Source organism: Mustela erminea, chromosome 1, assembly GCF_009829155.1.
Source record: "Mustela erminea isolate mMusErm1 chromosome 1, mMusErm1.Pri, whole genome shotgun sequence".
Classification (NCBI taxonomy): Eukaryota; Metazoa; Chordata; class Mammalia; order Carnivora; family Mustelidae; genus Mustela; species Mustela erminea.
This window is the reverse complement of record NC_045614.1, coordinates 20,221,456-20,245,820: the sequence shown is the minus strand read 5'-3', so window position 1 is coordinate 20,245,820 and position 24,365 is coordinate 20,221,456. Positions and strand designations below refer to the sequence as shown.

Genomic DNA, 24,365 nt, shown 5'->3' with positions numbered 1-24,365 from the left:
TACCCATAGACATGTCTGCTTTTCCCACTGGAGCACAGGCCTGAGGCCCATAGTGCTCTGGGCAAAAGGACACATGGAGGCCCACATCATGGAATCTAAATATATATTTTTTAAGATTTTATTTATTCGAGGGGCACCTGGGTGGCTCAGTGGGTTAAGCCTCTGCCTTTGGCTCAGGTTCCTGGGATGGAGCCCCACAATGGGCTCTCTGTTCGGCTGGGAGCCTGCTTCCCCCAATCCCTCTGTCTCCCTCTCCGCCTACTTGTGACTTCTCTATCAAGAGAAGAGACAGAGAGACAGAGAGAAACAAAGAGAGAGAGCAGGAGCAGGAGCAGCAGCAGATGAAGAGGGAGAGCCACGAGCCCAACATGGGGCTCAACCCCAGGACCCTGATACTATGATGTGAGCCGAAGGCAACCACTTCACTGACCAAGCCACGCAGGCGCCCCCAGAATCTAAACATTTAAACATCATAAATCAAGCTATGAACTTCTAATAAAATATGTTCTATCCTATTCAACAGAGAAACTTTCATAACAATACAGAATCTGTAATTCTGTAGTTTTTCTGTGTCTGGAAGTCACATAGAAATATCAGAAATTCAGATACCAAAGATCACTGAGAGGCACCTGGGTGGCTCAGGCAGTTAAGCATCAGCCTACAGCTCGGATCATGACCTCAGAGTCTTGGGATCGTGTCCATCCGGCTCCCTGCTCAGCGGGGAGCCTGCTTCTCCCTTTCCTTCTGCTCCTCCCCATGCTGTGCTCTCTCTCTCACTCACTCACTCTCTCTCAAATAAACAAATCTTAAAAAAAAAAAAAAAAGATGATTGAGTTTCACAATTTTTGCTCATATCCAGGTGTTCAGTGGTGTTAGATGAGTAAAAAAATAAAGACATGCCGAATTCATAAAGTATTATGTATTTGTTCTGTCACATTTGCTGTTCTTGTAAAACTATTGGCTATGTTACTATAATTAAGATTTTTCATATAGTTACTATCTTATTGGCACTAATGATTTAAAAGATTAAAGCAAAATATTATATTCAAAGAGCACAAAAATATAAATTAAATATATTTAAAAATTGAAAAGTATTGGGGCGCCTGGGTGACTCAGTTGAGGAAGCATCTGACTCTTGATTTCAGCTCAGGTCATCATCTCAGGGTCATGGATCAAGCCCCGTGTCAGGCCCCACACTAAGACTCTCTCTCCCTCCCTCTCCTTCTGCCCCTCCCCACCCCACCCTACCTCTCAATAAATAAATAAATAAATGAAAATGAAAACGGAAAAGTATTTAAAATATACTCAAAAAGCTATTTTAACCATAATCGAAACTGGTAAAATTAAAAGGCAAAATATATGTTACAAGTCACAATGAACTAATGTCAACATTTATTTGTTGTTGTTGTTGTTTTTTAAGATTTTACTTATTTATTTGACAGACAGAGATCATAGGTAGGCAGAGAGGCAGGCAGAGGCAGAGAGAGAGAGAGGCAGGCTCCCCGCTGAGAAAGGAGCCCCATGCGGGACCCGATCCCAGTGACCTGGGATCGTGACCTGAGCCGAAGGCAGCTGCTTAACCAACTGAGCCACCCAGGCGTCCCTAATGTCAACATTTAAATAAAAAAGACTTAAAACTAAAATTTTATTTAACTTTTTGAAATTTTTATTTGCTGTTAACTCTTTTTATAGAAATAAGCCTTCCCAATTCACAGTCACATTCTCGGTGAACTCTGAGGCAGGGTCACAACCTCCCTGCATGTCCCTTGGGCCCAAATGGTGTCATCCCAAGTTGGTGTTTGGGTCTGCCTCACACTGTGCCTGTGCTGAGTGTCAGTTCCCCAGGGATGGTGATGCCCACATATTCTTAGTCCATTTATTGTGAATTGATCCTTTGTGTGTTGGTGATATGATGTAAATGACAGGCCCTAGGCAGATGAGAAAAGAGCAGCAAGAGACCAGGCACAATATCCAGTAAACGGTACTGGAATGTTTTGGAAAAAAAGAAAAGTCCAATGTCTATGTCAGACAGGCAACCACCATATATGTTAAATATTTACACATGAAAAAGGAAACCGTAAGAGCATACCCTTTAGAGCACCTCCCTTGGGGTCACAACAGTATCGATTCTGGGTGAGGAAACCTCTTCTTCTTTCATGCGCTCCCCTGAATCATTTGCAGGGCAGGTCTGTCTGGGAAAAGGAGAGTCCCGTCAAAAATCCATTAATGCCCTTTTAGTGTCATCTCCCTGTCTGGGCGTGGCAGAGGGGCTCCCCCAGAAGTGGGCCCTAAGACAAGGATCCAAATACAAGTACTTTATTTGGGAGGTGATGCCAAGAACCAACAGTAGGGGGGATCTGAGGGGCCAAGTCGGTTCTGCAACTGACTCCATCTCAGCTCAGGTCTTGATCTCAGAAACTAAGACTCACCAGTAGAGTGTTGTGAGATAAGTCTCCATGGTTCTCTCCCACTTCTGTATCCTTGCCTGTAGAGGCAATAACTCCCTTGTCCACACAATCCTTTCAAGGGTGATTATTATACTGAAGAGCCTTAGAAAACAGAGAGAGTATCTCCCTCTATGGAAAAAAGCAGCTTTCTTTCTTGTCCAGCACAGCGAAGACCACAGCTCCCTCTTAGGCCAAGGTTGGCGAGTTTGCTGGCAGCCTATTATAAAACATTCAGGCCCTGGACTCCGGGGCTCCTCTCTTGAAATGCAAACCCACTGCACATGCGGGCACCTGCTGGTGCTTCCTGGGTCCCCCTGTGGGAACTGGGGAAGCAGTGCAAGAAAATGCTGATCCTGCTGTTACTGTAACAAACTGACCCTTATTTCTGAACCATGAGTCTGGTGCCTTCTGCCAGCAGCGGTGGGAATATAAGGGGCTAACTTGTTAGCCTGCAAGTGGGGCAAAATCTCAAGGCCTTCCCAGTTCCTGACATACAGGAGAGAAGAAGTGAGGCAGGGAAAGAAAAGACACTTAGCCAGGTGTGTTAAGGAGTGGGATCCCCTGTGGGCCACCGAGGCACTGTCCTTAGCTGAGAGATGGAGTAGAACATACCTCACAGTTGCCCCACCCAAGGAGTGGGTAAGCGGGAGTGTGTAGCCAACCCCCACCTTCCCCGGCCTAGGGCTGTTCTAGGGGATGAACTTTCAGCCACTTACCAAACTGCCCTATGCATCAGAGAAGGCCTGAGGCTGCACATGGCAGCTGCTGCGTGGGAACTTCAGTTGGGAGAGTCTCTGGCCCCACCAGGGCTCCAGGGAAGCAGGGCCTCACCTGAATACTGCCCATCCCCAGGGCTCCCTGCCCTCAATGCCCCGCACAGTGCTGAGCAGACTGCCGTCAAGTGCATGCCGTGTGGCCCAAGGACAAGGGCCCATTTCCTTCCCTCTATCTTCCACTAGGCCGTGAGCTCTGTATGAAGAGCATCTGCACCAATCTTTCCCTCATACCCTGGCACCAAGGGTAAGCCTGACATCAGCAAACATTCACTTAATTTTTATTGCACAAATGATGCAAATAAAGAAGCTTCTAAAATAAACAAGCAGGGGCACCTGGGTGGCTCAGTCAGTGAAGCAGCTGCCTTTGTTTGGCTCAGGTCATGATCTCAGGGTTCTGGGATCGAGTCCCGCATCGGGCTCGTTGCTCAGCAGGGGAGCCTGCTTCTCCCTCTCTCCCTGCTCATTCTCCTTCTCTCTCTCTCTCTCTCCATAAATAAATAAAATCTTTTTTAAAAATTAAATAAATAACATAAAATAAATGAGCAAAAAGGAGTCAGCTAGGACTAGACAGAGCCACCCTTAACTAGAGAAAGACTGTCTCTCTCCAATACCAAAGCGAGTGCACTGGAGAGGGAGGAACCAGAGGCATCACTCCATACATGGGAAACAAAATACAATAAGGGCTCTAGCCATCACCATTTTTCAATATTATATTGAAGATGTTAGCCAAGCCAAAAGACAAGGAAAATAAGTAAGAGCTATAAATGTTAGAAAGAAAAAGACAAGTGTGTCATTTTCAGTGGTAGAATATCAATGTAGAAAATTGAAGGGAAGCTACCCTATGATCTCACTAATGTGGAATTTAAGAAAGAAAACAGATGAACATATGAGAAGAAGGGGAAAAAAAGAGAGGAGGGAAATAAGCCATAAGAGACTTTTAAGGACAGAGAACAAACTGAGGGTTGCTGAAGGGAGGTAGGTGGGGGACGGGCACGGAGGAGGGCACTTGGGATGAGCACTGACTGGGGTTGTATGTAAAGGATGGGTCACTGAATTCTACTCCAGAAGCCAAATCGCACTGCATGCTTAACTAAAATTTAAATGAAAAAAAAAAAAATCCAAGAGAAGCAACAAACAACAGATCTGTGAGGAGCCAAGAAGTGGAGTTATAAGATAAACCACATAGGGGGGCCTGGGTGGCTCAGTGGGTTAAAGCCTCTGCTTTCGGCTTAGGGCATGATCATAGGGTCCTGGGATCGAGCCCCGCATCGGGCTCTCTGTTCCGTGGAGAGCCTGCTTCCTCCTCTCTCTCTGCCTGCCTCCCTGCATACTTGTGATCTCTGTCTGTCAAACAAATAAATAAAAATAATTTAAAAAAATAAGATAAACCACACAAACTAACAGCTTTCCCACGCATCTGCAAGAACCAGTTAGGCCATCCCCCCATATAATAAATAACAACAAACACTGTATGACAGATAAGCAGCAGCGCTAACTTTTCACGAGGGGCATGGGCCTCCGAGAGCCAGGGGAGGAAATGAGGCGTGAGAAACTGAAAACCACCTTCCTCTTGACTGTTTTATCCCCTTACCCCCCATAACCCACCAAACTTTCTCTAGGGCTCCGAGCCAGGTGCGCAGGCAGGACCCTGACGTCCTCCCCGTGCTGGGCCCCTGCACGAGAGGCTGCATGCAAGTTGGCTGTCCCAGAGGCTGGGCCGGCTGGGTCCAAGCCCGAAGACAGAGCAAAGCCAGTAGCTGTAGCCTTGGACATAATTCTTAGCTCTCAGGGATGGGGAGGAATGAGGGCATGGCCAGGCAGTGATGGTGCCTACAGGCTCGTGGGGCAAAGGCAGCCCCACTGGCCCCTTCCCGAGACCAAGTGGAAGGGAAGAGCTCTGCAAAGGAGCAGAGAACTCGGTCCAGGGCCATTTAATGAAATAACAGCAGCCACCAAACCTGAGGGTTCTGTACACATGGTCAGCCCCTACCCTTCATCTGGCCAAACACGGGCACAGGCTCTGGGCATGGAGGGATAAAAACAACTTAGAATGGCTAACTTGGAGGGACCCATCTTGCCTCGAATGCACTGCTCCAAGCCTTCTCTGTCAGTGGGCAGTCTTCTCCTCCCTCAGAGGACACAGACACACGGGGCCTGGCTGGGCCATCAGAGAAGGAGCAGAGTTGGGGACAGGTGATGATACCCAGGAGAGGCAGCTTCCTGTCCTTGTCCCAGGCCCAAACCCGTGACGGGCAAAGTCTAAAGGGCTGGGCAGGCCTGGGTGTGGCTCCCACTGTCTCTGCCTCAAGGACCCTCCACTGCCAGCCTAGGCCTCTAGAGACCAATTTTATGCTTAGTAGGTGGACAAACAGGAGGTGGAAATAAGGGGGGAGACGCTCAGGGGAATCCAGAGGAAGGAGAACCTTCCATGGGGTCAGAGAAGTGGAGGAAGCATTTAATTAGAATATGGAAGTCTGGGTATCATTCAAGTACCAGAGAGGGAGAGGCCGAAAGCGAGAGCATTCCAAGAATCTAGCACGGCCCAACCAGAGACGGGGTATGTGGGAAACCCCCAGAAATGGTCCATAAACCCTAAGGTATCTAGGGTTGGTCCTCAGGTGAGTTTGCTGGGAGGATCACCAATGTCATCTCCCAGAGTTTAATGCAGTGGGGTCGTTGGGGGTGTCAAGCTCCAAGTTCCAGGTCGAAGAGGACAGGGATGTGGGCAAGGCACCCAGGTCTGGCTCCCTCCCTCCCAGATCTCCCCTAACTTGCCATGGGATCCTGGCCGAGGCATGGGCCCTCTCTGGACATTCGCTTTCTTTCCCATGAAATAGGGGCACAGTCCTCAGGCTCCCATGGGCTATCATGACTCAGAGACAGTGGTTGGGCCTCCAAGACAGGGTGACACTCCCCCACACACAAACACAAGGTCCTGGCCTGACTCCCAGAGCCTCAAACTCCCCCAACCATGGGAGGCCCTGCATGGACACCTGTGATCATGGATGTGGATCCAAATGCTCCAGTCCCACACCTGTTCATATGCATGTGCACAGGGGTCCCTGGGGAGGGCTATACAGGTCTCTGTGATGTGTGTGTGTGATGTGCTCTCTCAGAGCCTAAAGGCTCCCATGGCTCCCCATTGCTGACCAGAGCAAACACACTGGGGTCCTGTCAGGGGTCCCTGTCCAAGTCCACGAGTTCCTCAATGACAGGACCCCACATGAACCGCTCCACCCCCTGGCTTGGTTTACAGTTGGTGCTCAATGCTTACAGGTGAACAATGGGCCTGGTAATAGGAGGGGAGACAGGCCAGATAAAGATCTCAGTCACCCCTTCCCCAAGCTTCGGAAGTAGCCTCAGCCCTCAGCAACCTCACAGAGGATGTTGGCAGGAAAAGAGGACTCGTCCCAGATGCTGCATCCTCACATGACCCCGAATTCCACCCCACCCAAGCGGCCCCAAGAGGAGGCTGAGGTACTGGGCTCTTGGCTGTGACTCAGCGGAAGGCAGGCAGGAAGGAGGGGGGTGCTGGGCCCTGGGGTTTTGCTTCTCATTTCTCTCTTTCCAAAGCACAGCAAGTTCCCAGAAATGAAGGTACCCAGAACTACAGAAACCCCAGGCTTTCAGGGGCACTGGGTTCCCCAGTCCTTTCACTCCTGAAGATACCACCACAGAGCCCAGGGAAGCTCCTCGTCCCTGTCCCTGCTTGGAGCCTTCTTCCCTGCCCCAGAACCAGGGATTGAGTACCTGGAACGTCCACCCTGGAGCCAAGAGGGGCTTGTGGGATCCTGAGACTTTTCAGGAGCGGATGGGCCCGATTCGCTTGGTCAGACAGATGCTAGGTGAAAGGCGGCTCTGGGAATCTCTAGGATGGGTAGGGCTAAAGCTGCCAGGGCAGACTTCCCAGGAGAGGCAGCGGCGGAGGCTGACGTCCCAAGAACCCAAAGAAACCCCATGAGTTCCCTCCTCCTTCCTTTCCCTTCCTCCTTTCCTTTTCTTTCTCTTGCTTTCCCTGTCTTTTCATATTTTTAGTTATTATAAAGAGCCCAATTTTTAAAAAACCACACACAGGGACACTTTGGTGGCTCAGTTGGTTAAGCATCTGTCTTCAACTCAGGTCACGATCCCAGGGTCCTGTGGTCGAGCCCCACATCAGGCTCCTTCCTCAGCAGGGAGCCTGCTTCTCCCTCTGCCTGCTGCTCCCCCTGGTTGTGCTAGCTCTCTCTCTCTGACAAATAAATAAATAAAAACAAAATCTTTTAAAAAATAAAAGACCACACACAGACTCAAACGGGCACACCACCCAAATTATGACGCTTGTGTCCAGAGAACCAGGTTTGCGCTCAGCTTGAAATAAGGCTTCTCCTGCTGTCCCTGTGAATGAGAGACTGCGAGGCAGCCTTCAGAAACACTGCCAACACTTGTGACCACTTATCTGTGAGGGTTAGGGGGCATTTTGTCCTGTGTCACTAAAATCAAACACAGAAAGGAATGGATCTCCGAGGCTGACATAAGACTATCCCAGCCCCCAATTCAAACGTGTGTTCACTGCTATTTTTTTAAAAATATTTTATTTATTTATTTGATAGAAAGCAAGCACAAGCAGGGGAGCAGCAGGCAGAGGGAGAAGGAGAAGCAGACTCCCTGCTGAGCAGAGAGCCTGACTTGGGGATCCATGACCTGAGCTGAAGGCATATGCTTAACTGACTGAGCCACCCAGGCACCCTCACTGTTGTTCTTGATGGACTTAATGCTGAGAAGATGTTGAGAATGCGAACTTTAAAAATAAATTTATGTTTGGGGCGCCTGGGTGGTTCATTCGGTTAAGCAGCTGACTTCGGCTCAGGTCATGATCTCAGGGTCCTGGGATTGAGTCCGGCGTATGGCTCCCTGCTCAGCAGGGAGTCTGCTTCTCCCTCTGTCCCTCCACCGACCTGTCCTCTCTCTCTCTGTCAAATAAATCAATCTTCTTAAAAATAATAATAATGTTATATTTAAGATATGACTTTTTTCTTTGTAAAAATACATTCTTGAGTTCCACTTGAAACTTGGTTTGAAAGAACCATCCTCATGGCTCCAAGTGGCTGGGCGGAATGTGGGAGAGAAGGCAGACTTCCATGCAGGCAGAGGCAGGGACCTGTAGTCAGTTCTTGAGCTGTGCAACAGCCTCAACAAGTGTGGTAGGCATATCCAGCGGGCACCTCCTTCCAGAACCCGCCCCCCCTCCAGCCTGGGGACCTAAAATGCCTCATCGGCCACAACATGCTTCACCCCGCTCCTGCTGAGCGGGGACTCACTTTCCCCCTGTCAGCCGAGAAGCAGAGTCTGGGGTCTGTCAGCCCCACGCCACGAGCCAAGGACATCAGTCCCCTTTGGTAGCAGCCCTTCTCACTGCCCTCCCCTGCCCTGCACACAGGGCCCTTCACCTAGTTTCTCCCCCGCTTAGTATGAAAGCTGTGCACCTGGGAGGAAAGGAAGCTTGCTTTACATCTGCGGTTTCTGGACAATTCGCCACTTTCCCCTTTGCCTGGTAGCCCAGGTGAGCCTGGCCGCTCCCCTGCCCATAGGTATGGGAGCCTCTCTGGGAACTGAGGCCCTGAGCTGCGGTCAGCTTCCAGGACCTGCTCAACCCCTCCCCCCACACCGGTGGCCCCCACACCGGGACCCCAGCTGGGGGATCAGAGGACTGGGTTCAAACCCCACCATGGCCACTTCCTGGCTGTGTGACATTGGGCAACTTAAGCCTTAGTCTCTCCACCTCTCTAGGGACCAAGAAAGCCACTCCTGACATGCGGACAGTACTGATGCCAGGGTGTGCTGCGCCTGGTACCAGCTGGCACATGGAGATGCCCGGTTACAGCTGCTGGCCGTATTCAGGCATGGGAGAGTGGTCTTCTCAAGTTTGCTTCAAGGCCTGCCTCTGAACTCTGCCCCTGCTGGTTGCATCTGGATCTCCCGAAGCCCATCCATTGCCCAACACTGCCTCTGGGATGTCCTGAGGGCACTCCACACCCTTAAGTTGACTGGCCCTACTCCCCCATGCCCCAGTGTATGGTGGCTCCAGGCACCCCGGGCTCCTGTCAGTCATGGGCCCCACTGTGGCCCAGGCCGCTCCCTTCTCTATCCAACCCCTCAGCAATGGTTGCGCTACCATGAGGAGTTGCCATAGGAGCTACCTGAAGAGTTGTATGAAACAGCCACACCGTCCAAGTAAATGAACCCAGGCCCTTGGCAGCAAGGGAGGCTGAGAGCACTGCACCAGGAGTTAGGAGGCAAGTGCTATGTGACCCTGAGTAACCCCCTTCCTTCTGTTTAGAAAGAGGATCAGGGAGTGGACAATCCACCCCATCTATTACTATCAGGCCCTCCGGGCTTCATCCAAAGCGTATCAGGAGAATCCAGTCTCAGACTTGCCAGGAGCCACACCAGCCCATGTCTGGCCTCCCAGTAGCTCTCCCTGCGGCCCCTGAGTTGGGGCTGTGGCTTCAGGAGCCCCAGGCCTTGGCCAGGTGGGGTGGCGTCTCCAGAGGCCCTGAGTCCCCTTCATCAAAAGTGGAGTCTTGGTCCTAGCCCAGAGAGGACAGGGTCAAAGACCCTAGTTGGTCATTTCAGCTCTGGGAACCATAGGATGAAAATCCCAGGAATGACTTAATTCTATCTGAGCCACAGAGCCCAGTCTAGGCCTGTAGCAGAAGCTGGGCCCTGCAGGTGGCTGGAAGGAGCCAAGCCCTCCATAGCTTACATGGCAGGGTCAGGTCCATCAGCTTGAAGTCAGGGACCGCCATGCCCATTTCACAGATGTACCTGCAACCAAGAGAGGGCAGGGCCCCTGCTCATCCTCACATTCTCAAGAGGTGCTGGGCTAGCCACATGACTCCACGGGGGCCAGAACCAGGCTTAGATCCAGTCTCTGAGATCCTCTCTGAAGGCCACTGGAGATGGACAGTGCAAACCAGCCTCGCTTCCCCTCCCCTGATCGCAGTCCCATTCCCTAGCTTCTCCTGGTGCCAGGTCAGCCTCTGCAGGGCCCACCCAGAGCACTATCCTAGTCTCTTCACTGTACGGGCCAGCTGTAGGCCATGCGAGACCTGTGAGTAAGAGGCCTGGGCAGCTTAGGTCTCCAGATGGAGCAGGGTTCCCTACCCCAGCCACCCCACCTCTCAGAGATATTCAAGGCAATCTATCACACACCGCAAAATTCCTCCGGCCCCTGCCCATTGCCAAAGCCACTTCCCTTTTTAAGCATGTGTTAAAGCAGCACCTCACTTCAGGCACCGTAGTCTGAATTAGTTTCCTATCGCTGCAGTAACATATCAGCACACATGGGGTGGCTGAAAACAACACAAACTTGTCATCTGACGGTTCTGGAGGTCAGAAATCCAAAATTAGTTTTACTAGGTGAAAATCAAGGTATTGGCAGGATTCTAGTCTTTCTTGAGGCTCTAGGGGAGAATCCATTTCATCACCCTTGCCAGCGTCTAGCGGCTGTCTGCATTCCTTGGCTCCCAGCCCTTTTCTCTAGCTGTCTGGAAGCTCTGCTACCTCACATCTCCTCTGACGGACAGTCTGGCCCCGCTCTTCTATGCACACTTGTTGATTACACCAAACCCATTTGAATAACCCAGGCTAATCTTTCCATCTCAAGATCCTTAACTTAATCACACCCACAAAGTTCCTTTTGCCATGTAAGGTAACCCATTGAGAGGGTTGGGGAGGATTTAGGACACAGGCATCTCTGGGGCCATTTTTCAATCTGCCACAGGATGGGGAGGGTTGCTTTGCCAATGCCCAGACCCTTCCAGCCCCATCCAGAGGGCTGATCCAGGATCAGGACTCTAATTGTGACGGGGGATCAGGCTGCTATTCGGGCCAAGATGCTGGCTGGAGGCTGGCTGGGGCCCAGAGCTCCAGGAAACCTGGCACCTGCCCCTGGGGCCGCCAAGGACAGCCTGTACTCCTGGCGCAGAGGCTGGGCACAGATCAGGTGCACTCCAGCCCATTAGCAGCCGCGGCTCCCCCGGGACAGCTGTCTAGCTGGGGTGGGAGGCTGGGCCCTCGTGCCTTCTCCCTACTGGCCAGAAGACGCAAACGCTGCCGTCAGATCAGACGCGAGCCGCACAGGAAGTCCCAGCTTCATTCTAGAAAACACATAGAGATGAGGGAGGTTTTCAAATGGATGGGGCAGAATGTCATTGGTATTGGCAGAAATGTGGGCTAGGGGCTGGTGGGGAGAACAGAGAGGTCAAGGTGGGTGTTCTGAAGGAGGCAGCATTTCTGCTGGAGTCTGAAGGAGGGGATCATTTGGACTAGTGGGGGTGGGCAAGGCACTCCTGATGAAAGGAACAGCTGGTGAAGGGAAGGAGTTGTGTTTAGGGGATTAAGAATTCTGCAGGGGGGCTGCGGTCTGGGGCAGCAGACTAAAGAATCCAAAGGTGGACAGAGAAGGACATAGCGGTCTGAAAAAGTTAAAGCAGTTCTCCAAGCCTGTTCAGCAGTGGCACCCACTGTTCTAATGGAAACTTACTCAGAGCACTGACGGGGCCTTGAAAGGGTCTGCGGGTCCTTTCCCACAGCCATCCTCCCCCAACTCTTCAGACCTGGACTCTGCAGGACACGGCGACCACACTCAAGTCATGAGGAGACAGCCAAGGGTTTAGGGCTAGGATTGGCAGCAGTTAATGGCCCAGGGTCCAGCTCCAGGCGGGTGGCAGGAAAGGGTTTGGGGGACACATTTCAATAGAGCAGCTAGATGGGCCCCCATGGAGAAACCCATGGGCAGCTAGGGCAAGCATCCAACTGTGAGGCAGAGCCTGTTTCCTCAACTGTCAGCAGATGGGATGGAGCTGCTTTCCGAGAACATCAGTCAAGGACTCCTTTGCCCCCGCCATGCTTAGGACTTCAAGACCTAAGACCTTCATGCTTGTCCCTCAAGACCTCAGGGGCCTGAAGAGCCTGTACTCTACCATCTGCTCTGTGACACATGCTACAGGGGGCAATGCATCTCTTGCTTTGGCCCCAGGAAGGTGGGACAATATGGCAGGTAAGCCTGCCTTTCCCCAGGCAGAGCCATGGCCATTATGGCCTAGACCTCAGGGCGTTCAAGCCCTGTGAGGAAGGACAGGAGGGGCCTGACGGTTTTCTGGGAATGGTTGTCTCCAAAAGTGGCTCCCGCTTCAGTGACCCCAGCTGTCCCTACACTGTTACTCTCCTCACAATGTTACTCTCCTCACATGTCATATCCACATGTTGGCCAAGACCTTTCCTCAGTGATGGGTCTGAAGCCAGGAGGGTGAGACCATCAGGAAAGCCAGCACTGGCTGAGGAGTGGCCCAGGCTGTGGGACAAGGGGCAAAAGACAGCCGGGTCAGGGCACTTACCCTGAGATGCTGCTCAAGACAGCAAGAGCAGAAGGGCACAGGCAGGAGAAAGAGGGCAACAGCTGTAAGGCCCGACACAGGCAGAGGTCTAAGAGCACAAGGGGCTCCGAAAGCCGGGAGCCTCACTCTGGCTGTGCCCTACAGCCCCCTCCCAGGCTCCTTCCAGCCAGCCATGACCGGGAGTCTCTGCTCCTCCTCAAAAGAGGCCATGCAGCTGGGGCTGGGATACAGGGCAGGATACAGGAGCCCTGGGAGCCACCATGTGGCCCCTGCTAAGGCACATGTGAGCCTCAGCCACAGTATGTGTGGGGGGGAGGCAGCCATTCAAGCCAGGGAGGACCCCAGCAGTAGAGACCCCCAAAGACAGGGACCTAACTTCCCATCTCCACCTGGCTACCTCCCCACATGAGATATCAGGCAGGCCCTGTCTTTTCCTGGGGAGGGCCTGCCAGAAAGCGAACCTTTGGATGCCGGCGACAGATGCTACCTGGCTGACACTCACACGAGGCTGCTACCTTGTGCTGCCCCTAGAAAGAGGACAGCCAGCTTCTTGCAGGGAAGGGAGCTGCCTGAGCTCCCGATGGGGAGACAGCCCTAGAACAGGAGGCCACCCACTAGACCACACTGCCTCTCGCTGCTGCGCCGCCAGCTCAGGCCCTTGGAAGTGCTAGTGGGGTGAGCCAGTTCGGTCTGCCACATTCCTCTGGACACAACGTGATGCACGGTCACATTAGTACCTGCCAACCTGGAGGTTCACTGCTGCTATGGACAGGTGGGCTGGGCTTCTAGGCCTCCTGGCAGCTACAAGTCTGTACAGACAAGAGCTGGGGTGGAGATCACAAGCGGGTGCCCACTTTTCCAGGCTTCTCGCTCTCCCCAGCCCCAACCAGGGACAGAGGGGCTATCTGAAACTCCAAGGTCAATTTGGAAGGAATGTTTTAGCCAGAAGCTGTAAGAATAAAAAGTAAACATAAAACCTGCTCACTCCTCACTGACATAAGCCTTCCGTTAAATCAGTGTGGACATGTGATACCAGAACAGCGCAGCCCCCTCCTACTCCCCTCCAGCAAGCAGGCAACCAGCTCTGAGCTGAAGCTCAGATGACGTTCCTGTGCTCAGAGCCTAGGCCCAGTCAGGGAAGTGTGTAGGAGCACACCCACGGCAATGGAGGGCTAGTCAAACCCCAGGAGTGAGCGCTCGGTGCCAAGCCCCCTGGTATCCAAGACCAGGAAAAGCACCCCTGTGCCTTTCTCCACACCATGCTCCCACACCCCCACTAGGTGGGAGACTCATGGCCAGACCTGCAGGAGGAGGCTCTTACCCCCAGCACTGCCTGGGAATGAGTGATCAGGCGACCCACAAATCACAGGAACAAAACATTAGATCACTACTTATTTGTCTCTCAACCTTTTATTGGCCCTATCTTCCAACATCCCCAAGGCAATTCCACCCACAGACACACTGAGTAACCTGCCCTTGGCCATACTGATGTGATGGAACCAGACCGGGAACTTGGATCTGCTCAGCTCTGGGCCATACTATGGGTGCCCTGTTCTCTGCCACCCCAGGAAGGACATCCTCACCCTCACTTCTACCTCCAAGTCTTCTAGAAATACAGAACACACAGAAATGTAGAATCACAGAACCATGAGAAATGTCATAAGCGTCTGGGTTCTAGAAGGTACCATCACCTCCCTCCAAGTGGCATTCCAGGAAGAACGATCAGCTAGGCACTCTGGCAGGCAGGGGCCCTGCCCAGGCATCCGCAAGGCAGCCACGCTGTGGCCCAGACCTCCGGATATGCAGGAACCGGGGCCTAAGGAAACAGGGGCAAAAGGCCAATTATTGCCCGGGTCCCAGAGGATGAGCAGAAAGTGGAAACAGCACACTCTTCCTACAGCCAGAGCTGTGGATGGCCTGGGTAGAAAGACCAGTGTGGCAGTTGGGGTAGGGTGGGGTGGGGAGAGCTCACCTCCCACAGAAGTCCCTGCGCACAGCCACAAGATCAAGGGACAGGTCAGGCCGGCTCTGAAGCCAGCTGCCAACAAGCTCTGGGTGTCTTGGGTCCACTTCTAAGAAGATGCTCCTACATGGGAGAGAAATGGGTCAGCTTAACCAGGCAGGGCTGGGACCTGCACTTCTGCATTGCCTGGGCTGAGAAAGGTGGGGTAAGAATGTTAGGGCAGGCCCAGTACACACTGGGACAGACCCAGGAGACCCGCCCTATCCATACCCAGAGTCCTTCAGGAGCGAAGGTGCCAGGGCCAAGATCTGGGTAATGATGTCCATGCCCTTCGCCCCACCGTCCAGGGCTAGTGGGTCTTCATAGCTGAAGGGGAAACAGAGGGAGGTGAGAGCCTCTCAAGAGTGTGGAAGAGCTGAGCAGGGCCCTCCACAAAAGGGCCGTGTGGAACTTACACTCTCAGCTTCAGAAAACCTGAGGGCCCAGAAGAGGAGGCCCCCAGATGGCAGCTCTGAGTCTCCTACCTACTATAGGCAGCACCCCACCAGGTAGTGCTGGGTTGCTCAGTGAACCCCCCTGACTGATAGCAGAGCATGAGGGTCTCCCCACAAGAAGGCTACTCCTATGCTTGGTCTGGGGAGGCCTGGAGCTGACCCAGAACACACCTGAGAACCTAAAAAAGAGGAATCAGCACCCTGACCCACATTACCGCTGCCTTGTCCAAGGACTCCTGGGCTACCCCCGGTTCTCAGCCCGTTTGAGAACAGGATGGCTCAGTGCAAAGCCTGGGGTAGGGTCTTGGTCCCAGCTTTCATGCTAAGCCCCACTTGACCTTGACCAGGCACCTTTCTTCTCCAAGCCTCAATCTTCTGTACAATGATATACCCATCAGAGCACCTACTATGTACTCTAGATCACATCTGTTTTGTGAGTCTGCTAGGTCCTCCCCATGGCCCTGCAAAGGTCTACTACTCCCCTTCCAAAGCTCAGAAATGAGGCTCAGATATTATCCAGTGGTCTTCAGTAGGAAGGCAGAAGCTGAATCAAGCAGGTCTGTGGGCTCCAGAATGAGCCTCTCTTTCAACATCGCTGCCCCTTTCAGTCCCTTCTCCCTCCCTGTACCTCCCCAGGACAGTCACATCCCACTAGGCCCTCTCGGGCCCGGCCTCCCTCCCAACACACCCTGCACCTGCGGATCTCAGGGGCCAGCTGCTCCATGTCCTGGTGGAAGATGTAGGGAGGATTGCTGACGACCAGGTCCACGGGACCCCAGGACAGGAGGTGTGTCCAGCTCCCCTCTACAGTCAAAAGGAACACACAACAGGGAATGGGTGGCAGCTCTACCTGCCACCATTTCTCTTGGGTAGTTCCCCTCCCCAAGCCACACCCTGGGCCCATCTCTGGACCTAATAACCCAGGCTTGCAATATAGTGCCCATGGCCCCCAGCCAGTAGACTGCTCAGGAGCATGTGTATTCTGAGATGGCAGCTCTTCACCTAGAATATCCCTGCCCTCTCTTCTTCCTGTCAAAAAACCTCCTCAAAAACCTCTCCCTTCAGGACGCCCTCTCTGATTGCTTGCGCAAAGCAAGGGCCTCTGTCTTCTGCAGCCCCACTGGTCCTGCTGTCCACTGCCTCCTAGCCAGCATGGACTGAGCGTATGGAGGGCATAGCTGGTTTTCATCAGTCAGTTCCTCGCAACTCTGTTTCCTGGTTCCGTCCAGGTGCCATGCGCTACACCAGGTGTACCACACTCTAGGGAGGACGCATATAAGGCTCAAAGACCCTGTGGATACGTAACACAGCCAAAATCAGAGCAAGAAGCCAAGGACACTCTGCAAAGGTGTGGCTGAGCCGGACCGTTCCTGGGCTAGACAAGGGCAGGGCAGGCAAGTACAAAAGTATTGAACTATTTTGTCCTAAAGGCTTTCTCTTGAGTTTCTGCTTATCTCCTGACAACAAACAAGCCCTAGTTAAAAACTCCTTAGTTACGGGGATTTCAGAAAGTAAGAAAGACCCTCTGGCCAGTCCCTGCATGGGTCAGGTCAGCCCACGAGGCAACAGGGGCTTGCCTTGGTCTGAAAACCCATGTATGTGTGCATATGTGTGTGCACGCGGGCATGTATAAATGAATGGTGGGGAAGCCCTCCTTCCATCTCTGCAGAGCGACCAGAGAGCACATGTGCCTATAGGGCCCCCACCCCAAGGAAGATCAGTAGGGAAGATACCTAAGGTTACATCAAGGGGGACGATCCGAATTCTGTCCAGCAGCTGCAGCCTGGAGAGATGGGAAGTGGGGGTGAGTACAGGGGAGACTCTCACCTGTGGCTACCATGACTATGAGAATAAACCCTTCTTACACTGATAGATCTCTGGTGCCCACTGTCCTCCGTAACCCTGTGGGAACCACGCCAGACCACCGGGCCCCACCTTCCCTTTCTTCAGAGTGGAAAGCAGGTATCAGTGAGTATGATATCTAAACAGGGATTGAGATCATGCCCCAGAGTTGGACTTCCCCACCCTGCCCCTTCGTCCCCCTGCCCACCTACCTCTGAGCATTCTCCTGGGTCAGGCAGATGGCAGCTTCTCCCTTATCCACCGCAATGACTCGGCTCTGCCTCAAGAACAAACGAAGGGTACATAGGAGGCAATGTGCCCAAAGAAGCCAAGCTTGGAGACCAGAAGCCTCCTCCATCCCTCTACCAGAGATTAAGGGAAATACCCCAAAGCTGCTCCCTCTTTGTAGCCAGGGTGTGGCCAGAGAGAAGGGGACGGGAATCAGAGGCTGTGACTGTCATGGGCTGGGGGCAGCCCCGTCCTCCCACATCTGGACATCTCCCTCAAGTGCTTCTAGCAGAGATGAGTGGGGGAGGGTCAGTGGGGACAATGAGGGGCAGTCCCAGTCCATTCAGGGTGGTGCACTGGGATGCAAAGGGGGCTCACCTGGGGAAGCTGACTCAGCAGGCTGAGGGCGATAGCTCCCGATCCACAGCCCACCTCCAGGATGAGGGGGCCACCTTGGGCTCCCACCACACAGGGGCTCCGGGCCACCTCCTCCAGTACCCATTCAACCAGCTCCTAGAGAGACAGAGGGGTTGGAATCAGAGTTAGGGCCCCCCTGCTCCCCTGGGGGTTTTGACACAGAAGCCCAACCATGGTTAGCCTCTGTGTGAAGGTGGGGCATGGGGGTCGGGGGTGGCTGAAGCCACCTTCATGTCAGGCCATGGGCAGGTCACTCTGCCTCTCCCTGCTTCAGATTCCCCATCTGTAAAAGTGACCAGCCTCGTCGGGGTGGCACATTCATGAAACCACAGAACCACATTCCCGAAACACGGATCCCATTCTCAGTACGTGGTTAAGTGTTCAATAAACCCCAGCTTGGCCCTTCACAGACAGCCTCCCGTTCTGGGCTCATGGCAATACTAAGAACCATAACTGGTGGTCCCTGGCCACTTCCTCTGTGCTTGGCCCTGCTTCCAGAGCTTTCCCTCCATTAATCTGTTGGATCCTCACAACCAGCCATTGAGGAAGCCAAGGCCCCTCCTGGAGCCCAACTTAGAGCTCACGGTGGCTATTATCAGGAGCCGGAATGTCCCCAGCTTCTCCACAGAGCTGAACTTAGGACGGTCCCAGGGAGGTTCCCAGGCCAAAAGGACAGGGAATTCCCTTCACAGGGGTGGGGCACAGTAGGGAGAATACAGTCCTCCCTGAGCCTCATATCTGAAGGGGCCACAGTATACACAGGGCATAGGGTAAGTGGGCATGATGTGATGGAAGTGCCTGACTGCACCACACTTGGGGGCCGGGGGACACTTGTAGACAGTGTCAGTTTGGGAACAAAAGGCTTTCAAGTTTTGTCCACCATCTGCCACCTGCAGGGACTGTGCATGGAAGCCAACAGGGGGTAGAGGTAAGAATGGAGGGCTGCTGCTGCCCAGAAGCCAACTGGTTCTAATGAGCAGTGGAGTGAGGGACAAAGTAGCCAGGCACGGAGCCAGGGAAGGGCAGTGTGCTTTCTTCTCCAAGGTAGGCCTTAGGAGAGTCACCCTAATTGGGACTCCTGGGATCCCAGGCATGGGCAGAGGGGTCAGCTTCCCTCATCTATAAAGAGGTCTACGCCCTCCAGAAAGGTTTCCTGACCCCCTGCCAGGCTCTCTCTCATGGATCTCCTCACCATGAGTCTGAAGTCTAGGATGAGGTTTCCTCTCCCACGAGAATGAAGTCTCCATGATGGGAAGACCAGGGATCTAACCAATCACAGTATGTCTCAGAGGCAAGGCCTGATCCTCAGGTGGCCTCTTGGCTGCTTCCCAAGGGTTTGACAAGCTCTCAACGGCTGTGGGAAGCCACCATTAGTGGCTTCCACCACCACTAGTCTCAGACCCCTACCAGGTCCCCCCAGATCTCCAAAGTTAACAGTCTGGCGAAGTGGCTCCAGATTGCTCAGACCCATTTTCCATAGAAGTTTCTCAGTGCTGAATCCCAAAAGGGATTTCATTCTTCCAGGTCTCCCAATCCCCAGAGCAGAGAGCTCACCTGCCTCCAGGGCAGCAAGTTCAAAGCAGGTAGAACTTGGTCAGTGGGTCCAACCTTTTTTGTTTCTCCCCCCTGCTCCCTCCAGGCCTGTACCAGTCACAGCTGGAGACAGGAAGGGCACCTGTGGCAATCTGGACCCTCAGCATTGGGACTGACATAGAGCAAGCAGTCTAGGGCTAGGGCGGGGACTGTGGTCTCAGCGCTGAGGCCACGTACTGACCACGTACTGGTTGGTCAGATAGCTGGGACCTGTCAGGGCCGTGAGCCTCTCCTGGTTTCCTGGCCACAGACAGACCTACTCTGGTTGGAAATGACCTCTTGGCTAGCCTCCTCAGAAGCACCCTTGACCTGAGAGACACATACCATATATATGAACAACACCCCGGTGACGTGACGCTGATAGACGGGGCCCCCACCACCACCAGTGCCCTCTAACCCCTCTGTTACAGTCCAGACCACTTGAGAATCCTCTTGACTATGGGACCACCTGGGGTCTAAGGGTAGAGACCACCCATAAAAGTCCAGAAACTCTCCTCCTCACCAAGTGAAGAGCCTCCAGCCTCCATCAGCCTGAAATTGGTGGCTCTTTAGGCAAGGCTGAAAGCCAAGTGATGAGAGACCCAGGGCACTTCTTCCAGGTAAGTAAGGGAAGAATCCAAAAGCATGATGGGATGGGGATTGGGGGGGAATGTGGGAAACAGGCAGCTTTTGGCTCTGCCAAAGCCACTGTCTCAACAGGATTCCATATCCCCTCAAGAGGTCGGCCCAGGCCTCAGGAGGACCTGAGTGCTGCCAGCATCCTCCATTAGGATGCTCTGGGTGGGCAGCCCAAGAAGGGTGGCATTGGGCGCCTGGGTGGCTCAGTGGGTTAAGCCGCTGCCTTCGGCTCAGGTCATGATCTCAGGGTCCTGGGATCGAGTCCCGCATCGGGCTCTCTGCTCAGCAGGGAGCCTGCTTCCTCCTCTCTCTCTCTGCCTACTTGTAATCTCTCTCTGTCAAATGGATAAATAAAATCTTTAAAAAAAAAAAAAAAAAAAAAAAAAGAAGGGTGGCATTGCCTCCCTTGAGCCAATCACAGACAAGATACTGAGCCTCCTACACCCCCCAAAGCCTCACCTCGCTAGGCTGGATAGGAACGGCTCACACTCCCAGCCTTGGCTTTCCCACTATACACACTGCCAGGCTGAGAACTGAGCCACCTTGCCACCCACAGGGAAAGCCCAACTCACTGGGCCACACGCCACCTACAGCTTCACATTTCTGACTTCTGCCCCCGTCATCAGAAATTGCCCTGTAATGGATGGAAAGAACACAGGCACCAAGATCTCTCCCCTGCCCCCATTCTCCCTACTCCCTGCCACAGGCCACGTCCTCTCAAGTTCTTGGTAAAGCACCCCCATGCGGCTTCATATTGGGGCAAACCTGGCAAGTTCTCAGAAACGTCTGTACAGTGAGGTGAGGACCTAGCCTCCCAACCATAGCCTCCCCTTCTGTCTTCCCTCCCCCCCTTAGAGCAGAGCTGCTCTCCTGGCCCAGACCCACACAGGAATGGTGGGGGAAGCCCCATATGGGAGCCGGAAGTCCACACCCGACATTCAGAATTCTGGAGCACATGGCTGGTGCCGGGTCAGCTCTGAGGGGACTCAAAGGTCATCATGGTTGCCTCCTTCCCATGCCCTGACCCTTGGCAGCCTCAGGAGGCAGTAAGTGACCTCCCAGCCAAGGTTACAGGCTTGGGGAAGATACGAGGTGGCCTCCCAAGAGGCCACAGGTGGCAGGCTACATCCTGCTCCCTGTCCCAGCTTGTCCAAATTCAGATGGTGTAGCCTCATGGGAGGTGTGGGGCCCCGACCCAGAGTCAGAAAACCCAAAGGCTGCTCCCATGCTCCTCCCCTTGGCAGCCCTGTGACTTCAGGAAGTTTTCAGATTCCCTACTGTCCCTCCCAATATTGGGCTGTAAGGCAAGGACGTGGCTTCTCAACCACATGATGGGGAAGTGAATGCAGCCAGAGGGTTTCTCAGCTGGGAGAGAGAGGCTAAGAAGGTGAGGAGGGGCTCTGAGTCCCTGTTTGGGCGGATAAATGAAGTCTCATCTTTCCCAAGAATGGTCGTATGCCTGAGTACCTTTTGAGAAACACCCCTCCTCAGAATTCAGTGCCCTCCAGCTTGTCCATCAGCCCCCACACAGTTCCATCCACCTGCTCTGCTCTCTCTCACTCCCTACAAGGTACGAGGAAGCCCAAGAAGGGCCACAGAAAGCATCTCTCCCAGAATAGGTGTGCCTCACCCAGGAACAGCGTGCTGGGGCCACACAATCCCTAGTCCTAATAATTTGAGGGACCACAGGTAATTACCTGACCATACAGTAGATCTAAGAGGACCCCCAATTTACAGATCTCCTCCCTAGTCTGGAGGCCCAACCCTCTTATCATCTGGGCCCAGAAAGGATACTGACTTGAGGTCACATAGATGTACCTCGCCTCTGAGTGTTCAGCTGAAACTCTATCCACTTCACCCATGCCTCCTGATAAGGAGGAGGGCATTTTACTCCCCCATGGATTGGGTGGGCCAGGCCTGCATACTGGAGCAGTGGCCTGGGACGTGAGGACAGTCAAAGAGGCCAGCAGAAGACCCCTGCACTCTTGGCTCCACCTACCCAGACAACCCGGAGACACCGGTAAGGTAGAGCAAGGACTCTGAGAACCACAATCATGGGATCCCAGCGCCCCCTGGAGGAAGTCTGGGGCAAGACATGTGCTAAACCCGGCCCTCCTCTCCATCCTGCCCAGTCTTGGTGGCACACCTACCTCTGTTTCCCGACGAGGGATGAACACTGGGGGGGCCATCTTCAGACAGAGCCCTTGAAAGTCCCACTCCCCGAGGATGTACTGCACAGGCATCCTGCATAGGGGGCAGCTGGGTGATCAGTGACAGAGCCCGGACTAACAGAACCATGACTGGGTTGAGAAATACCATTGGGGAATACCAAAAATTTCAGGTAGGGTCATGCCTCCTGTGCCCCGGGACTCTGAGCCAAGCCAAGGCCTTCCCTCCCTCCTTTCTTCCTATCTACTCATGTGATCTCCCTCTCATCAAAACCTCATACCAACACCTTCCCAGTCCTTAGATACTTCCCTCCTTCCTGACCATGAATTAATCAGGCTATTCCCCACATAGAGCCCTCAGGTCTGGCCCACGGTGCTCACCTTTGCAATCGGAGGCTACTCAGCTCCTGGACACACTGTAGCTGCCGAGGGGTCAGGGGCTGGGTGCAAAGTACTGGTCTCAGGCTCTGAAACTGCCCCACAGAGAATGTGAGTATCTGGCTCCTGATCTAGGGGCCTGACCCAGGTTTATGTGGACACTGTGGGCCCAACACTGGCCATCTTGGTCATCCCTGATCCCCTACTGCCTGATACATACTATAATAGTTCATTAGATGAATAAATGATCTACCTCAGACATTCCTTCAGAAAATTCCCATCACTCTCAGCTCAGCACTCTCTGTGGGGCAGATAAGCCTGGCTGTTATTCCCCAGGGTCCTCCCTCCCCACCCTTCTCCCCTCTTGACAACACTGCACTTAACTGTTTTGGCTCCAAGGACATGAGCCACGATGTACTCACTGGATGCCTGGGCCTCAGGGATGCCCCTCTTCTCAAAGATAGCAGTCCAATGGCTGACCAGCTCTGTGGCATTCAACGACCCAGCTAGAGGCAGATGGGGTTGCCATGAGCTGAAGGGCCAGCCCCTGGTGCCTCCCCTCCTCCCGGGGCCAGAAAGAAAGGCCCAGAGAATTCGGCCCCCAAGCTCCATTCTCTGGGAAGGACTCTCCTCAAGAGTTCCCAGGTCCCTTAATCTTCCTCGTGATGTCAGCTGCTAAATATGAGCACTGGCTCCAACCAGGCGGAGATGGTCACGGGCTCTGGCTCCTCAAGGTGGCTCTGGTCCGGATGTGACTGCCACCTTGGGAGAGGAAGGAGAACCAGGAGAGCAGCTGAGCATTGTGTGACCCACTCCCCTCTGACCTGCTGCCTGAGAGAGGACATGCTCTTGCTCTGCTACCTCCTTAACTCCATTTTAGACCCTCGCCCACCTTTTTGATTCTTCTTGTCTTGACCAGTTATGTTTTCTTCATGTTTTTAGCTGAAGTGGGCTGAATGCAAAGCTCAGTCCCTGGCGATGTGTCTGGGCCCACGCTTGAGGGCTAAACAGATCTGTTCCATCTTAGCGTGTGTGACCTTGGGAAAAATCATCATTTCTAAGTTCCAGTGTCCTCCTCCATGAAATGGGGAAAATAACACCAACTCCACAGCAAGCAGTACATTAGACAATGAATATCAAGTGCCTGGGAGTCAGCTCAACACACAGAAGGGACTCTATGTTACATGATCTTAACTAACATTACAAGACAGAGGAGGCTGCCTTTGCTTGGGGGCTTTGCTTTTGACATGCTGTGACTGATTTGTATGCTAAAACTCTTCCTCCCCACCCCCATTTGACTTCATAATCCTAAAGGTCAGCATTAATTGCCCGGTATAAAAAAAAAAAAAACTGACAATTTTTGTTAACTTTATATTTAAGTTGTCACAAACAAGGTTTAACAGAAGGTTTAAAGGAGCGGTTCCCTTTTCCTTCGCACAGACCAAGGTCCAAACCAGCATGTACGGAGCACCGGCTAGGTGTCACATCTTCAAAGACAAGCTGGGAGGGAAAAGAGGCTCCAAGAGGGAAAGCGACTTGCCTAAAATCACCTAGCTAGACCTGTCCCAGGCAGGACACAAACCCAGGTCCTCCGGACTCCAGAGGCGGCTCTGTCCACAAGCCAGGGGCGCAGCTTCCCACTCAGCTCTGCAAAGCATCGTTAATGCCCCAAGCGAGGTCGCCTCTCCCCAAGCCTGTTTCCTCATCTACATAACGCGGGGTGGGGGAGCGGGGGTTTGGAGGGGGCCAGGAGACCCCCTCCCGGTTCCCATTTCTCCTCATACCAGCCTGAAGAGTCACCCGGCCCGCCCGCCGACCTGCAGACACCGCCCGGGCTCGGTTTCCGGATATGCGTGACCGGCGGTGCGTTCCCTCGGACGCCCTGCTTCCGGGGTGGGCGCGTCCGAGAAAGGGCTCGGGTGGACCGCTCCCACACCCAGTTCCAGGGTTCCTAGAGCTCATGGATTCCACTCGGGAAGCGCCTGCGGGCTTCCCAGCCGGCTGCTGGGTAGGCTGTGAAAGCCGAGGTGGTTACGCCCGCAGCCTCACGGGCGGGAGAGT

The 24,365-nt window shown here is 53.4% G+C and overlaps 1 protein-coding gene across 7 annotated transcripts; it reads right to left on the bottom strand.

Annotated features, from left to right (window-relative positions):
- Positions 1 to 1,651: 1,651 nt before the first annotated feature.
- HEMK1 (HemK methyltransferase family member 1) lies at positions 1,652 to 24,266 on the bottom strand. Of its 7 annotated transcripts, none has more exons than XM_032320771.1 (13): positions 24,089 to 24,266; positions 23,197 to 23,341; positions 22,689 to 23,066; positions 22,308 to 22,399; positions 21,909 to 22,002; positions 17,509 to 17,643; positions 17,115 to 17,179; positions 16,794 to 16,843; positions 15,756 to 15,864; positions 14,837 to 14,932; positions 14,576 to 14,689; positions 2,090 to 2,192; positions 1,653 to 1,992 (listed from the first exon to the last, which is right to left on the bottom strand). In XM_032320771.1, exons 3-12 carry the CDS (start codon positions 22,914 to 22,916, stop codon positions 2,093 to 2,095), a joined length of 1,083 nt encoding a protein of 360 aa, XP_032176662.1. In that variant the 5' UTR covers positions 22,917 to 23,066; positions 23,197 to 23,341; positions 24,089 to 24,266; the 3' UTR covers positions 1,653 to 1,992; positions 2,090 to 2,092. The 7 variants fall into 7 exon arrangements, with proteins under 7 accessions (XP_032176714.1, XP_032176662.1, XP_032176669.1 ...); XM_032320778.1 differs by having other exon boundaries at positions 24,122 to 24,266; XM_032320788.1 differs by lacking the exon at positions 23,197 to 23,341.
- Positions 24,267 to 24,365: the final 99 nt, after the last annotated feature.

Coding starts and splice junctions, on each gene's coding strand:
- HEMK1 (XM_032320771.1), bottom strand. CDS start 22,916: ATGGAGCTTGGGGGCCGAATTCTCTGGGCCTTTCTTTCTGGCCCCGGG. Junction 17,644..21,908: donor TCCCTCGTCGGGAAACAGAG/GTAGGTGTGCCA, acceptor CTGTCTCTCTAG/GAGCTGGTTGAATGGGTACT. Junction 2,193..14,575: donor CGCAGGGACTTCTGTGGGAG/GTGAGCTCTCCC, acceptor TCCTTTTCCCAG/ACAGACCTGCCCTGCAAATG.